We start from the raw sequence: 16042 nt of genomic DNA on the forward strand, positions 1-16042 counted from the left end.
CTTATGCAAAGAGGGCTCAGCACACACTGGGTGGTCTCAGCAGAGCGTTGCGAGGGGACTAGAGAAAGACTGAGAGTGTGTGCGTGCTAAAAGATCGAAGAGAGAGTTCGATCTATCCATGCATGTGCGCAAAAGGCTTTTGAAAGGTGTGCAGAGTGCATTTCTATGTGGAGGGTGTGTATTTGTGAAAGTGGTCTGCGGTTTGCTCACTGGTGGTCATGTTTTCTCTGTAGCTTGGCCAGCTCCCTCTGTTTTTCCTTGTAGCGCCGCTGCAGTTCTGCCAGCCGCACACGCATCGCTAGCTCCTCCTGGTCCAGCGTTTCCATGGTAGCCTTAACAGGACACACCTACACATGGAACAAATAATCTCAGCTAACAGCGTCTAAATGCCTGTCAGCACTGTGTCATTCTGGCTGATCTGCTTTTTTTATTGAAGAGCACAGTCGGAGATATGTTAAATAATGTTCACAATACTCTTTTCCATACACTGAAAGCATTTATTTGCTTTCTGAAAATGTCTGAACAACACCAATAGTATTTTTTTACTGATTAATACGGTGTAAAAAAATGTTACAGTAAAAAATTTTCCCTTTTACACTAAAATATTGCTAAATTTATACTTTTTAAAAGTGAATAAATGGTTTTGCACAGTTTACAGTGAAACAAGCGAATTGATCAATCCCATATCTAATTATGGTCTTTGTACTGCTGCATTTACTGCTTATTGAAACACTGAAAACACTGGATCATAAGTTGCTGTGTTTGTGTTTTGCCAAGTCATAGTACAATTTGGTTTTATTTCAGTTAAACCTGGAGCTTTAAATTGACATCATGTATTTTGAGCAAAATATTTATGTTACAGCTTTATTCCAAATTGAATTAAATAAATTTATTTCCTCAAAATTCTACACACAATATCGCCCATAATGACAATGTAAAAAAAATATTTATTTAAATTGTTGCAAATTTATTAAAAATAAAAAACCTAAAAAAGAGGGGAGAGAGGGATGAACTTTACTGAAGGACAACTATCTGTGCAGCAATCCACCAATCAGGCCTGTATGGTAGAGTGGCCAGATGGAAGCCCCTCCCCACCTGGAATTTGCCAAAAGCATCTGAAGGAGTCTCAGACCATAAGAAACAAAATTCTTAAATATTAACTTGAATGCCAGGCGTTTCGTTTGGAAAAAAAACAGGCACCACTCATCACCAGGCTAATATCATCCCTACAGTGTAGCGTGGTGGTGGCAGCATCATGCTGTGGGGATGTTTTTCAGCAGCAGGAACTGGAAGACTAGTCAGGATAGAGGGAAAAATGAATGCAGCAATGCATGAATGAGACATCCTGAATAAAAACTTGCATTAGAGTGCTCTTAACCTCAGACTGGGGCGACGGTTCATTTACCAGCAGGACAATGACCCAAAGCACACTGCCAAAATCTTAATGGAGCGGCTTCACAACAACTCGGTGAATGTCCTTGAGTTGCCCAGCCAGAGCCCAGACCTAAATCCTATTGAACATCTCTGGAGAGATCTGAAAATGGCTGTACACCGTCGCTTGTCATCCAACCTGATAGAGCTTGAGAGGTACTGCAAAGAGGAATGGGCAAAAATTCCCAAAGACAGGTGTGCCAAGCCTGTGGCATCATATTTAAAAAGACTTGAGGCTGTAGTTATGATGCCAAAGGTGCATCATTAACGTTTTGAGCAAAGGCTGTGAATACTTACGTACATGTGATTTTTCTTTTTTTTCTTTTTCTTTTTATAAATTTGCAACAATTTTAAAAACTTTTTTTTTCACTTTGTCATTATGGGTTATTGTGTGTAGAATTTTGAGGAAATAAATGAAATTAATCCATTTTGGAATAAGGCTGTAACATAAAAAAAATGTGGAAAAAGTGAAGCCCTATGAATCCTTTCCATGTGCACTGAACAGGCATGGCTACATATACAGTATAAATGAAAATGAGCTAAGTATACCGGTTCAGAGCGAGGCGTCCACTTGCATTTCTTGCGCAGATTGAGTATTCTGCGAAGAGGTGGGGTTGAGTCTGCTGGTATAGGCGGAGCCAGCTCCAAGGCCCGGGCGGCAGCTAAGGTTGCCAAACTTTGGAGATCAAAGGTCAACATGTCGTCATCTGCACAGAATAAGAAGAAATTAAGACAATAAAAGATACATCACATCATCTCCTCTTGCATAAGGTATATGCACAGCTAGTGTTTCTTCCCATACCAATAAACTTCCAGTGAATGGTTATTGTGACTTTTTTCTATTTATTACGGTTCCTATTCCTGTTCCTGTTCCTTTTACAGCATCCATGTTGTAATGTAAAATGTAATCAGTTAAACAGATTTTAGCATTGATTTGGCTGTTCAAGCGTTAAACGAGATAAAAAAGCCGTTTACATGTATGTGCCCATCAGGATCAGCAGGCTAGCGCTAAAGCTTTATTGAAAATACTGGGGTAAATAAATGTTTTTATTTTAAAGATATGAGAGGGAAATTTAATTAAATGCAGTGCATTCTTGTACATTCGGAGACACACTTTATATCATATATCAATCAGGCAGTGAAGAAAACAGACCTTAAACGAATTGATTTTGTAACTACATACAGTTCATGAGAAGTGTTTGACCCAGAATACTTTTTTTCATAATAACATTTTCATGTCTTTCTGCATACATCTGCATATACACTATTACAATAGTAGAAGCAAAAGTTACAGGAAGATATCTGTCTAAGGATATCCAATCCTGATTGGACAAGGATGTCCAATCCTGTTCCTCAAAGTCTAACTTCCTGCAGAATTTGGCTCCAACAAGCAACCCTGGGAGTTTCTAATAATCCTCAAGATCCTGATTAACTGGTGCAGATGTGTTTAATGAGATTTAAAGCAGATCTGAAGTTGATTTCAAAACAAAGCACAAACTCCAAGGTGCAATTATTAAAGCGATAATCACTCAAAAACGAATTTTCAATCATTATATACAAACAGTATATTTCTGTTATTCCAAAATTGTGACTTTCTTTGTACTGCAGTACACAATATGATTTTTTTTGGAAAAGAGATTTCAGAATTTTGTTTTCTTTTGTCTTCTGCAGAAGAAAAAACAGAAGTAAATTATAACCGCATCTCAATGAACTAAATATATGTATATATAAATTATATAAAGGGTGACATGGTGGCTCTTTTGTTAGCACTGTCACCTCACAGAAAGAAGGTTGCTGGTTCAAGCCCCGGCTGGGTCAGTCAGCGTTTCTGTGTGGTGTTTCTTGCATGTTTTCTCCGTTTTAGCATGGGTTTCCTCCGGGTGCTCCGATTTCCCCCACAGTCCAAAGACATGCGCTTTAGGTGAATTGAATAAATAGGCTGAATCGTATGTGTGTGAATGAGAGTGCATGGGTGTTTCCCAGTAATGGGTTGCAGCTGGAAGGGCATCCACTGCATAAAACATATGCTGGATAACTTGTTGGTTCATTCTGCTGTGGCCAAATTTGCATATTGGGTATACTCTGGGTAGTATGTGAATATTATTGTTGTCTGAGCTACAACAGGATGTGATCATGTTTTTCTGACCATTTTCAAATATGTTTTGTGTGCATTTAGCAGGAATCACCAGAGACAGATGTTATTAACAGATGCAAACAGAGGCCTGTGTCTCTCCATGTATATTCAAAAGTGACCTAGCAAAACAGACATCCAGTCTGTCCCAGAAGATGCGAGCGGAAAAACCTGTAAAGGCGCAAAAAAAAAGGAGAGTGGAAGAAAGAGAGAGAGAGACAGAGAGAGAGAGAGAAAGAGGAAAGCCTCAAACGGTACAAAGCCGCCTCTAAGCACGCCGCTGTTTCCTGACAGCACTTTGTGCTTTCAGAGGCTGAATGAGCAATGATGATAGCTATTAACCAGAGAGCTTATCTCTGTACATGAGGCTTAGATGCCAGGAGCCATGTTACAGAGAGAAAGAGAGAGAGCGAGGGAGAGGGAGAGATGAAGAAGGGCGAATTCTCAACATTTATCACTGTCATTAGGGCAGGCCACATGCTCAGTCTCCACTCAGCCAATGAGGCTTGAATATTCATGACAGCCAGAGCTGGCCTGGGGATACTGAGAAGACTGCATGAGTGTGTATGTGTGAGTGTCTGTGTCTGTGTTAGCGGGCGGCCGTGGCTCGCTATTTTGTTGCGTCATGGCAAGGCAGGGGCACAGTATGCGATCGGCGAGTAGAGAGACTGAATAGAGGGGAAAATGGGAGGCAGGGAGGGGAGAGAGGCAATAAGAAGTAAAGTGTTTATTGAGCTATCTATTTATTCGCAAACATCCCCTCATTACTAACATGGAAAGAATCCAATTTTCTCCTCCAAGGGGATAGCGCGGTGCACGAGCAGACCTGCGCGCAGAGGCCAGAGAGCAGGAGATCAAAACCCAAAGAGAGGACAGGGGAAGAGGAGGGAGAAAATGATGAATCTTAGAAAAAAATGTCAGATCTCATTCACCACAAATTTAAAAGGATAAATTATCATATATATATATATATATATATATATATATATATATATATATATATATATATATATATATATATATATATATATATATATATATATATATATATATATATATATATATATATATACATATTTTTTTAATAAAGCCTATTTTGGGGATCATTATAGGTTTTAAATTACTTTTAACTTTAACACAAAGCGCTTATATCACGAAAAGCTGAAAACACAGCAAGATGTAACAGTCGGAGGCACCCGTCTAGCACATCTACAAAAATGACTTGTGCGAACAAAGTAAGAGTTTCCTTTTGCTCTAACATTTTGCTATATACTTCTCCGCATTACTCTCAAAGGTAATTCTCATTATAAACGATGACATAAAAATTGCTGTATATATGTGCTATAGTTTAAGTGTATACACACACACACACACACACACACACACACACACACACACACACATATATATATATATATATATATATATATATATATATATATATATATATATATATATATATATATATATATATATAATTTTATTAATAACTCATTTCTAATAACTGATTTATTTTATCCTTGCCACGGTGGCAGTACAGAATACTTGACTAGATATTTTTCAAGACACTTCTATACAGCTTAAAGTGACATTTAAAGGCTTAACTAGGTTACTTAGGTTTACTAGCCAGGTTAGGGTAATTAGGCAAGTTATTGTATAACTGGTTTGTTCTGTAGACTATTGAAAAATAAATTGCCTAAAGGGGCTAATAATTTTGTCCATAAAATGGTATTTAAAAATTAAAAACTGCTTTTATTCTAGTCAAAATAAAACAAAAAAGATTTTCTCCAGAAGACAAAACATTATCAGACACACTGTGAAAATTTCCTGAATCTGTTAACCATCATTTGGGAAATAATGAAAAAAGAAAAAAAAAAATCAAAGGGAGGCTAATAATTCTGACTTTAACTGTACATACAGTGCTCAGGATAATTGAGTACACTCCATGTTGAAAATTTATACTTGAATCCATTTCTCCGTGAATTTAGGCAATGTATTTTGGTGCATTTAACAAAATAGATTTATTAAACAGATATATTTATTAAAATCATATTTTAGTCACCAAACCTACTTAGAAATTGAAAGATAATACAATTAAATTTAATCAAAATATTGAAAAAAAAATTTACAACCTACAAAATTTCAACTCAGTTTTTCCATTTTTTGCTTCTCTTGATTTTTCCTCTTTTTAATTTTTTAATATTTTGTCTATAACATATAAATGTGGCTGTACTAGTTTTTGGACCGTTATCGTAAGTAATTTTGTAAGATAAGCTCCAGATTTGGCTTCAGTTCTGACTGATCTAATGTATTTGCACAAATATAATATTGTATAGCTTCCTGTTGCAAATATGAATTTAAAAGAGAGATTTGTGAGGGACGTACTTATATATGCTGAGCACTGTATGTCAACTATTTTTAATTTCCATTAATATTAATTAAATACTTCAATTACTGAATATCCAGAGGAAATGAAGCTGCTAAACAGACCATTTCCCACATTCTGTCCATATCTACACACATTTCATATATATATAATCCTACCACAAAAAAATAATAGCGATTGGACCTTTTTAAGCACTTTTTTGGGCTGCATGACTTTATTACCATTGCTATGTAGTTCAACAATATCTCGTTGTTAATTTTGACAATGACAATAAATTTACAATCAAATGTGATGGAGAATTTACTCCTACACCTATTTTACTCCTTTTTCAACATTTAAGTTAAGCCTTTTGTGTCTCCAGAATGGGTCTGTAAAGTTTTAGCTCAAAACACCCATCAGATTATTTACTATACCTTTAGAATATTGCAATTTTCAGCTCTCAGCATCCTGTAGCTGTTTTTATTGCCTGTGCCTTTAATGCTAGTTCTCCACACCCACTGTTTCTACGTGCCTGTCTGAGTGTGCCTAAATCTACGGCATCGTCAGATAAACAGCACAGTGACAGAAATGAAGGAAGCAGATCTTATATAACAATTGTGAGAAATACTAGAGTAAGAACTTTCCCAATGATTATTTGATGTATTTGTTGTGGAGTTAATTCAAGTCTTTCGATAAGTCACACACAATGTCATTACAAAGTTCATGCACACAAACACAGACACACACACACTATCCACTGCTGTATTGACATCCTTTATGTTAATGTACAAAATAAATCTGATTTAACGCCCACAATCCGGGATTAAATCGTCTTCTTTTATAATTGTACTTACACACGGCTGTTGTAATGAAGTAAAGATGAAATCGATGTAATTTGAATAGTTTTAAACTTGTAAAATTCAGTCTTGATCACATTTGATGATGATTGATGATCACAGATCGCTGAACAGATCTTTTAATCCTGATTGCTTTGCGCATGTCCTGTCTTGTTGATATGATTATACGCATTACTACAGAGACATGTTAATATGCGACTGACAATCAATTCGGTGGGTGGAGAAACCACACTTCTACTCATCACACATCACTCCAATATAAATGTGGACACACTTTACCTACACACAGTTCTGTCCAAACAGCTTACAAAAGATGATTTACATCATAGATGATCTTTAATTATAAATATTATTTTATTAAAAAATATTATGAATAAAATAAATTCTAAAATAGGCTTGATTTCTTCAAATAATTATGAGGCTAAATATGTGGCCTGGACATATGCTTAAAAAAGGGTGGGGGATGTGAATGACAGGTTGTACCTGCTTTAAAAGGAATTATAACTGCATGAAGAAAATCTCTCAACTGAAACAGAAAGTGAGTAAGAAAAGTGAAGAAAACGAAAAAAAAAGAAAGAAAGAAAGCTGAGCAAGACTGGATTATGGTGGTCTGGGAGGGTCTTCAGTTTCCCACCTGGCTGAAATCATTGTGCCACTTTTAGCCCTGTGGTGGTCTTTTTGAAATCGATGCCCATCGCCCCTGCTGTAATGAGAGCGGTGGGGACTGGAGCCATGGAACGGCAACATGGATAGAGTGATAAAATGAAAACAAGACGTGCAAGAGGGATGGAAAGCTGAGGCTTAAAAAAGAAATGAAAATGAGAGAGGGAAGGAGAGAAGAGAGATAACGCTCTCTGAGAGCATTTAAGAGACATCTGAGGAAAAAAAGAGCGGTAACAGTGGTTTCACTGACCAATCAATAACAACTACCAACAATACTTCAAAGAACCTCTCAAAATCTATATAATTTTATCACGTTATTTGTCCGTACTTCACAATGCCCAGAACACCGCAAGGAATGTTAGCAGAGCACCCGAGACGTCTGCCATAGATAAGGATGCTTGAAATCAAATCTGTAAATCACTGAAGAGTAAACCCAATCACATATGAAATCTTTAGCTGGCGAGAGACCGGGCCCTGACAGCCCGCGTGGCCACCTCACCTCCAGTTCTTTAATAATTCAACGGCGGGTGTGTTTATTGATGACTTCTCCCCCGCTGCAAAGAGCTTCATCATATTCTCTTATTAGTCCCTTTAGTGCAGCTTGCTTAGACAAGAATTACACAGCAGATTACATCCCTATAATAATATGGGTGGAAAATGCGCACACTCACACACGCATACAGTTAAAAGGACGCACAGCGCCAAATGCGGTTGGACTTTTTTTTTCCTGTGCAGTGCGAGTGTTGGGGATTTCTCAGCTGCTAGAGAATGCTGGCGTAAATAAAAACATCCTTTGGCAGGGAGACCCTAAACGGTCCCTGGAAAAGCAACAAGCCTTTACAACAGCACTCACAACAATGGGGCCTAATTAGCCGACAAAAACACTGTCGTCCTGAGAGGAAAAAGATCAGCTGTTTTTACTATTTCATCAACTTCGCACTGAGGGACTCTGAGAGCTGTGGGAAAGCGCTGGGGCTTTTTTCCATCTAAAATGAGGCTTATAAAAGTGATCAAACAGGTTTGAGGAGCAGGGGCAGGGGAGCCGTCCCTCAGGAAGAGTGAGTGGACACAGTCCAATACGGCAGACCCGGGGGGAACTAGCTATCATTAGAGCTGCCTTTTAAGACAGGCTAAAGCCCTTTAAAAACACAGCCCCCTCCTCAGTGCTCCATCTTAGTCTCTCCCACAGGAAGTGCTGAGCCCCAAAAGGCCGAGAAGCATTTGATCTGTAGGCAGGAAAAGAAGGCAGAAGCACAAGCTAGCACACAGTCGAGTGAGAGTGTGTGTGTGCGTGTGTTCCAATGAAAGTGGAAAGCTGGACGGTCAGCTGAGAGTTAGCGTTTGTGTGTATTTCGGTGTGTGTCTGCACACATTGTCAGGATGGCGGTATTGGGGAGGTGGTGGGGGAGCTTTGTTATCTTTCCTTCACACAAAGCCTGGAGATCTGGTTGGACTGAAAACCCTATTTTTTGCACCTCTTTTCATGCTGGAAAAAAAAAATGAAAGCCTCCGTCACAGTCTTCCCCTGTTGCCTGTATCACAGAGCTACAAGACCGCTCATGCAAATCACTGATGAGGAATTAAATTGTGTATGATTGGCTGTGCTTTCGATTGTGAAAGAACAGAATGGCCATATCTCTGGCCCTTTTTAACTACCTTTTGTAAACCTGTTGGTGCTGGAAATGCTACAGGATGGACAGCCTTCTGAACCTGTGGGAGTTGATGAGGTGCATGTTGGGAAGGATGAAACTAAATGAAATTGGGAAACAATTAAAGGTGCAGAAGGTGATTGTCTTCAGAAACATTTTTTGTTGCGCTGGTTAAAATTCTCTTTACATTCCACTAGCACTGATCGAAGCAAATGATCTAAATGTATTTACATGCATTTTCATATTTTGGGTAAGGCATACGACTAAAAAAGATCATCCAATTAAAATGTGTAACGATTCCCATGATTCTGATATGTAGCCCAAACTGTCTGTCAACAAATGTAGATTTGTACATGTGCGCACCCGTTGATGTAGATCTGCTGTTTGCTTTCGGCAGATTTTGTTGTTTTACGAATGGGTTTTATGTACAGTAGTGTTGTTCAGCCACTGAAATCTTCCGTCGAATGGTCGATGTGACTATTTTCAATTTCATAAGGGACCTTTTACAGCATTAATAATGTAGATTTTCCTTTAGTTTAACAACAGAACATCAGTGAATAGCGCTATTCCGCCTAGCTTGCTTTACTGAGCTGAAGTTGGTTTTATATTGACATTGGTTCATTTTTTAACAATAACTGTAACGCGCTCCCTATATTGTTCACAATGCTACTCTGAATATTCGGTCTGAAATATCTTGTAAGTATGGCTTTGTAATAAGTGTAATTCCTGCAGTTTACTGGCCAAGCACCATAGTCCCTTTAGGACAAAGCATGTGAGAGAGTAAGACCAGTGATCCTTGCATGCATGAAATATTGCACATCATGACAAGTTTTGCTTGCTACTAAGGGTGTCACGATCCTCCAAATCCTCGATTCGATTACATTTTCGATTCTAAAGTCATGATTTGATTCGATTTTCGATTATGAATAATTAATTCATTAATGACCAATTAATTATTTGTAGCCTACCGTTTAAACTACCTGACCTGCATGGTCTTTGTTTTACCCATAAACAAATCATACAGTAAATGAATAAAGGCAAGATACACACATAATTACTACCTGTCAATCACTTTTGTCTGCGGGACTCGTGAATAGGCAGTGATCTGTGTCGTTATATTGGCGTCGGTAAAAAAGACGCACAACCAACAGGAACCAGTCAACAGTATCTGAGGTGTTCGCTAAAATGACTAAGTACAAGTGAGTGAAAGATTGAAGCAGTCCTCTGACTGCCTGGACCTGCTGTCTCGAGCGCATGGCTGTGTGTGCGTCTGTGTCTGTGTTATCACGTGATGTGCATTTTCAGAGGTAGAGAGGAAGGATGGCTCATAAAGTGCACATTCGTGATGTCAGGAGGCATGGTTTTGGACAGCAGGGGAGGGACTGTGTTTTCAAATCTATTATGCTAAACGGTAAGCATTATGGCAGAAAACATACTGCACCTTCAAGGCTCCCTAAAAGATTTAAAATAAATAAATTGGAGGATCGCAAATAATGTCTCTAACATGTGATGGGCTTAAAACCTGCCACTTTCAAATAACTTGCATTCAGTTCTGCCACCATCCAATCCAAATAACAATAAGAAAGGAAACAAGATGCATGTAACCATAACCCTGCCACTTTTGATCAGCTAGAACATTAATAAATGTGCAAACAAAAATATACAGTACAGGGCAACTTAACCCTTTCATTAACCTTTTTGCACAATATGAACCTCATTATTATCCTATATCAGTTACAAAATCTGGAAAATCATTGTACACTTGCATAGAGATTAAAAAACGAGTAACAATTAAGAATTGAACAATGAACAGTCCATATTCACAATTCTGATAATCTCAGTACTGTGTGCACGTGTATGCTTGTCCTTACCGTTCTCTCCTGTGTTGTTCCTCTGCTGTTGGGATTGTTCCAACTCTGCCAGTTCACTCAGTAATTCTATGCCATAATTAGGTGCCACTGCATTCCCCGACACTGGTACAGACATTGCCATGCGTGCATCTCGTGTAGCACATAGTGCTGCTGCGATGAGCAGCTCCAAACTCCATATGCAGCTCCCAGGGTACTGATTCCCCAGATCAGAGGGCACAGGGCAGGGGGACAAAGGTGGAGTGGATGAGTTAGTGGGAGGTGTGCACCCATCCTCAACAGTCCTGTCTAGGTCATGTTTGGTAGGCTCCACAGACTGTAAATTCTGTGTGGTGGTCAAGGGAGCTATCATGGGAACTTGTAGGTCCATATCCCGCTCATTGTTTTCTTCAGCTGGTGCTGGGCTAACTATTCCACATGTTTGGCTGTTGGGTATCGCGGTTGCTTTGTCTGAAAACGGCTCTGCGACAGAGGTGTCAGAGGTGGGGCAAAGAGAAGTTTGGGAAAGAGTGGCATCCACCTGCCCTTCATCCACCTGTCCATCTTCTTCTATCACTCCACCCTCCTCCTCTACATCCTCTATTTCCTTGGATATTCTAATGGGAGAGCCGACTCCAGTGTGGCACACAGGCTCCTCCCCTTTGGGTGAAAGTGGGTGTGGCCGGGGTGCAGGTTCAGCAGGTTCTGCTTGCTCCGCCTCCAAGTCTGCATGCTCAGCCAATTGGACTTCTTGAGGGGAGGGTCCACCCTTGTAACCCATGGCAATGGCAGGGTAAGTGTAGCCAGGAGGGAGATCTACAAGACAAAAATGAGAATAAAACTGATTGAGTGTTTCCATAAACATTGATGTTGGTTTGGGCTCCTCAACCTTGTTTGAAGTCACTCTATTACAAGCATAAAGATTTAACTGCTCCTGAAACACACTTCAGCGCACAGCGAACCAGCAAGCCATTACCATTCATTTGTAATACACATCACAATATGACCTTGTCAGTTAAGGGGCACGGCCCCCTGCCGCTGAAGTGCAGAGAAGGGTGATATATATGCTGTATACAGAAGCATTAGCGACAGTGTGTACCATTCGCTCCGTTTATCTAGTATAACTCACACTCATAATGGAGCCGGCGCCATAAAGGCTATGGCACAGGCATGAGCGAATTTTCCATGAATATTGAATTATGTTCAAGTTGTTATGGATGCAGTGTGTGTGAGAGAGAAAGAGTGCATGGAGGAATGTTTGTGTATAAATTAGTCTTTAAGTGAAAGTGTGTATTTGTCTCGTCTGGCACACGAGTGCAAACAATTGGACAGGGAACATTGCGTGAATGAAAGAGCAAGTACGTGTGAGTGTATATGAGATCTACAGTGTTGCTCGGTATATTGATGACAGCATGGTGTCTTGGTGTGATTGCACAGCCAGTCCTGTCACCTCAGCATTGTGTTATTGATGGTATCCATCCGCCAGATGAATGCGTATCCCTCCGCCAGCCAGCACTCAAGGACCTCTGAAGGATAAGAGAGGCCCTGTCTGCTGTCTCGCTGACCTCCCTACTGTTTCCTGTCTGTCTCTATCGCACCTACCTTGTATGGCGGGCCACTCCCCACAGCATCTGTGCTTTCTTGCACATTCAAATGTGTCACAAATGGATACAATAGTGTAAAGACACAAATACAAAGTGAAAAGTCAGTGCTTGCACTTCTATTCACATAACAGGATGATTGTCTTCAGTAATCAAAGGGCAACAAGTCCTTCAAAAGGCCCTGTGTATCTTATCTGCAACAAAATATCTCTCTCTTCTTTTGACTGTCCCTGTGGTCAGGGTCTTTTTCTATTCGGCCGTCTCCTCTTTTTTTCCTTCTCTCCTTCACTTCACTCCCTCTCCCCCAGGGGTTTGTGGAGCTAGACGCGATGGCAAGACCCTAACCTTGAGAATGAAATGAAATGTTCCAGCCTCTTTCCTCTAGTCGCTGTTTTTTATCCTGACGCAAATACGAGGGCATTGGGATAGGAAGCGAGCTAGATGAAAGCACTATTCTGGCTTTATTCTTTACTCTTTTCACCCTTTTTTAAAGAATTAATTATTGCTCCAAATAAACAAGTCCATTAAATTTTATAGTCGGACTCATGTAGAACACAAGCTATCATGAGTCCGACTTTAAAAAGTAATAGACTTATGATAACATAATATATGCCTTCAGTGATTTCCTGAAGATAAATACCAAAAAATAATGCAACTGGAATAACTAGAGCAGTCACCACTGTCGAGTTCATATGAAGTAAGAGATCGTGATGATATATGATGACGTGTGCAGGTCTTGCAGTGCTGTCCCATTTCTAGGGCTAAATTTTGAAGTCCTTCCCTTTGAGTAGAGGTACAAAAATATAATTGGGATTGGGCCTAAATAACATTTATGAATGGTGTCATTTTCCAACTCACCAGGCTCCAGTGATTGAGGGTAGTCCTGTGGTGGCTGGCCCTCACCCCTCTTGTCCTGGGACTCAGCAGGTTTTGGCAGGTGGTGGGGGGTGGAATGGGGGCTGAGCGCTGGGGAGCGAGGGGCAGCCACGGCCGGGCTGGGTTCAGGGCAGGGTGTGCAGGGCGTACTCTTGAGGTGGGACCGTGGGGCTGGTGAGCGACAGCAGGGTGAAAGACGAGAAGCACAGCCCCCAGGGGATGAGGAGGAGGGTGGAGGTTTAGGGGAAGGTCCAACGGAAAAAGGCTTGGTGTGTTTGGGTGCGTGGGGTTCAGATGGTCCCTCAACCAGATCGATCGGGGGATCTTCAGGTTTCCTCTGCAGAAACACAAGATATTTAAGAGACTACCAGCATACATTGTGAAGTCAAGCACTATGCATGTCAACATTATTCCTAGTTTTCACAACTGAAATGCAATAAATATGGACTTTAACATGGAGCTAGTTATGATTCAGTCGTCTCAGGTTTCTTACGTAAGGACATCCACCAGGGATGCAGTACAATGGGTGCTAATGATCCACTGTTCACTTGCATTCTGCTCTGCTTCTTTGTACAAAAGAAGTCAGATAAAAGCAGAAACCGGCCCCGTTCCTGAGAAGAATCCCACTCTTTCAAAATGTCCAACATTAAAATGCACTTTGAAAATGAAAGCTGGCCATTCTTTTGGCTAAAACTGCTATGAATTTCTGAGAGCAGGAATAACAGGCCTTTCGCAACCTCGGGCGTCCTGGGTAGGTCTGCTGAAAGACGCAGAGAAATAGCTGCTGGGAAATCACCTTGAGGTGTATGAGGAAGCAGGGCTAACCGTGTGTACAAATCCTCCTCCATGTGTTACCTGTGAGTGACTGTGTCTGTGCGCCAACTCCATAGCCTGTGCTGCACGGTGCTGCTGGTGCTGATGTTGCTGCAGCGCGTAGAGTTCCTGTTGCCGTAGAAACTGGGAGCGGGAATAGACTGCGGGATGCTGCATGTGTGAGGTGGGCCCTCGGGCTCCGTAAACAGGGGGCCACAGTCCCTGCTGCTCCATTACATCTACAGAGAGAAAGCGAGAGAGAGAAAGATACAGGAATGAGAAAAGTATGAACAAAGGTTTTTCTTTCGCCTCAAGGCAAGTCTCACTTATCGCTCTGAAGGCCTATTGATTTACGGCTATAAGATTCCACCCCTTTTCCGTCCCTCTTTTTTCACTCTCTTTTTTCTTTGCAAAAGTCATCCTCAGTCCCAAGGGTAAAAAACCCTCACATTTCCACATCTCTTTCCTCATCATGTTGTGCACTCAACCCGTGGGCAGAGAGTGAATGCAAACTTCCTTTTATCATCGTCTGCCCCATGCACTCACAGCTCGTCTGGCCATACCTCAGTGGATTAACGCAAAACGATGGTCACCAGTGAGCTCACCAGCTACACTAGCCTGATCTCTGGCTCATGAAAGCCGCAGTGCCAGTCAAGACGATTCAGCGCTGCTGTCTCAAACTGTCACATGAATGTGGCTCCCCTGACAAGACCTTCCTGACAGCCTGCTGAGAACGGCCAAGAGGGGTCCACTCCCAAATGGCTCACTCATTCACGAGAGCATGCGCTTGGTTATTAAGCCTGTAATAAGGGTTAGGTGATGGGTGTTGGCCTTAAAAAGGAGCACAGATGTTATACCCAGGGACAGACTTTTGAGGAGGGGAGACAGACACAGAAGCTTTAAGGTCACCTGTTGTCCTGGTAGAGCCCACAGGCCATCTGATACATACTGCATGCAAATAGCAAACTAAAAATGCCAACCAGAATGGTTAAAAGTTCTTCATCGTGTACATACTACTTCTACCTGTGCTTGTCATTTACTGATACAGTGTAAACTATTACACATAACTTATTGGACAAAAGTTAAACTGTCTAAAATAAACCCAGAAATTGATCTTATTTGTGACAGATGCCGACCAGATCCAGCTAAACTTAATCATACGTTTTGGCTTTGTCCAGAGTTGATTTCTTATTGGAAGTCAATTTTTAAATCAATCTCTAATGTTTTTCTTCTAAAAGTTGAACCAATGTCTTTTAGTGGCACTGTTTGGACTTAATCCTACAAATTTATCGCTGACATCTTTGCAGTCAAGTGTATTAGGCGTTTGCTTAATAATTGCGAAAAGAATTATACTACTGAACTGGAAAAAGCCTTCTTTGCCCAGCTACTTTCATTGGATGTTTGACCTGTTTATTCAAATAGAGAAAACTAGATATACAATAATGGCCAAACAGAAGATTTCTATACAGTTTGTTAACCTTTTCTGTTGTATTTTTTAAAAATTGCCTTATTTATTTAATGTAACTCGTCTTACATATCTAACCCTGTCTGTATCCGTCTTTTTTCTTGCTTTTGAATGATAAAAACTTGTCTAAGAGTGCATTAGAAAAAGAAATTGTCTGATATCTGACATTTAGCAGTAAAGGTATACTTATGTGTCATTTTTATTATTTTTAGTTTTTTATTTACTTTACTTATTTGTTATTGTTTTTTGTTTGTTTGCTTGGTTTTTCTTTTTTATTGTTGTTTTTGTTTATTTTCTTTATTTTCCTTGGAGTGTGGTTCAGAGAGTAAGGAATGTGTTTAATT

At 40.2% G+C, this 16042-nt stretch overlaps 1 protein-coding gene across 4 annotated transcripts in view; it reads right to left on the minus strand.

The window, feature by feature from the left end:
* The window catches only part of bahcc1b (BAH domain and coiled-coil containing 1b), a 160132-nt gene that overhangs the window by 32707 nt on the left and 111383 nt on the right, over positions 1–16042 (minus strand). For all 4 annotated transcript variants that reach the window (XM_087276649.1, XM_087276650.1, XM_087276651.1 and 1 more), the window contains exons 9-13: positions 14276–14472; positions 13403–13757; positions 10968–11759; positions 1981–2138; positions 211–347 (exon numbers count right to left, since the gene is read on the minus strand). In XM_087276649.1, coding sequence (XP_087132775.1) covers positions 211–347; positions 1981–2138; positions 10968–11759; positions 13403–13757; positions 14276–14472 — 1639 coding nt within the window. The remainder of the gene's footprint in view (positions 1–210; positions 348–1980; positions 2139–10967; positions 11760–13402; positions 13758–14275; positions 14473–16042) is intronic.

The sequence above is a fragment of the Danio rerio genome, chromosome 12, assembly GCF_052040795.2.
Source record: "Danio rerio strain M-AB ecotype USA chromosome 12, GRCz13ab, whole genome shotgun sequence".
Classification (NCBI taxonomy): domain Eukaryota; kingdom Metazoa; phylum Chordata; class Actinopteri; order Cypriniformes; family Danionidae; genus Danio; species Danio rerio.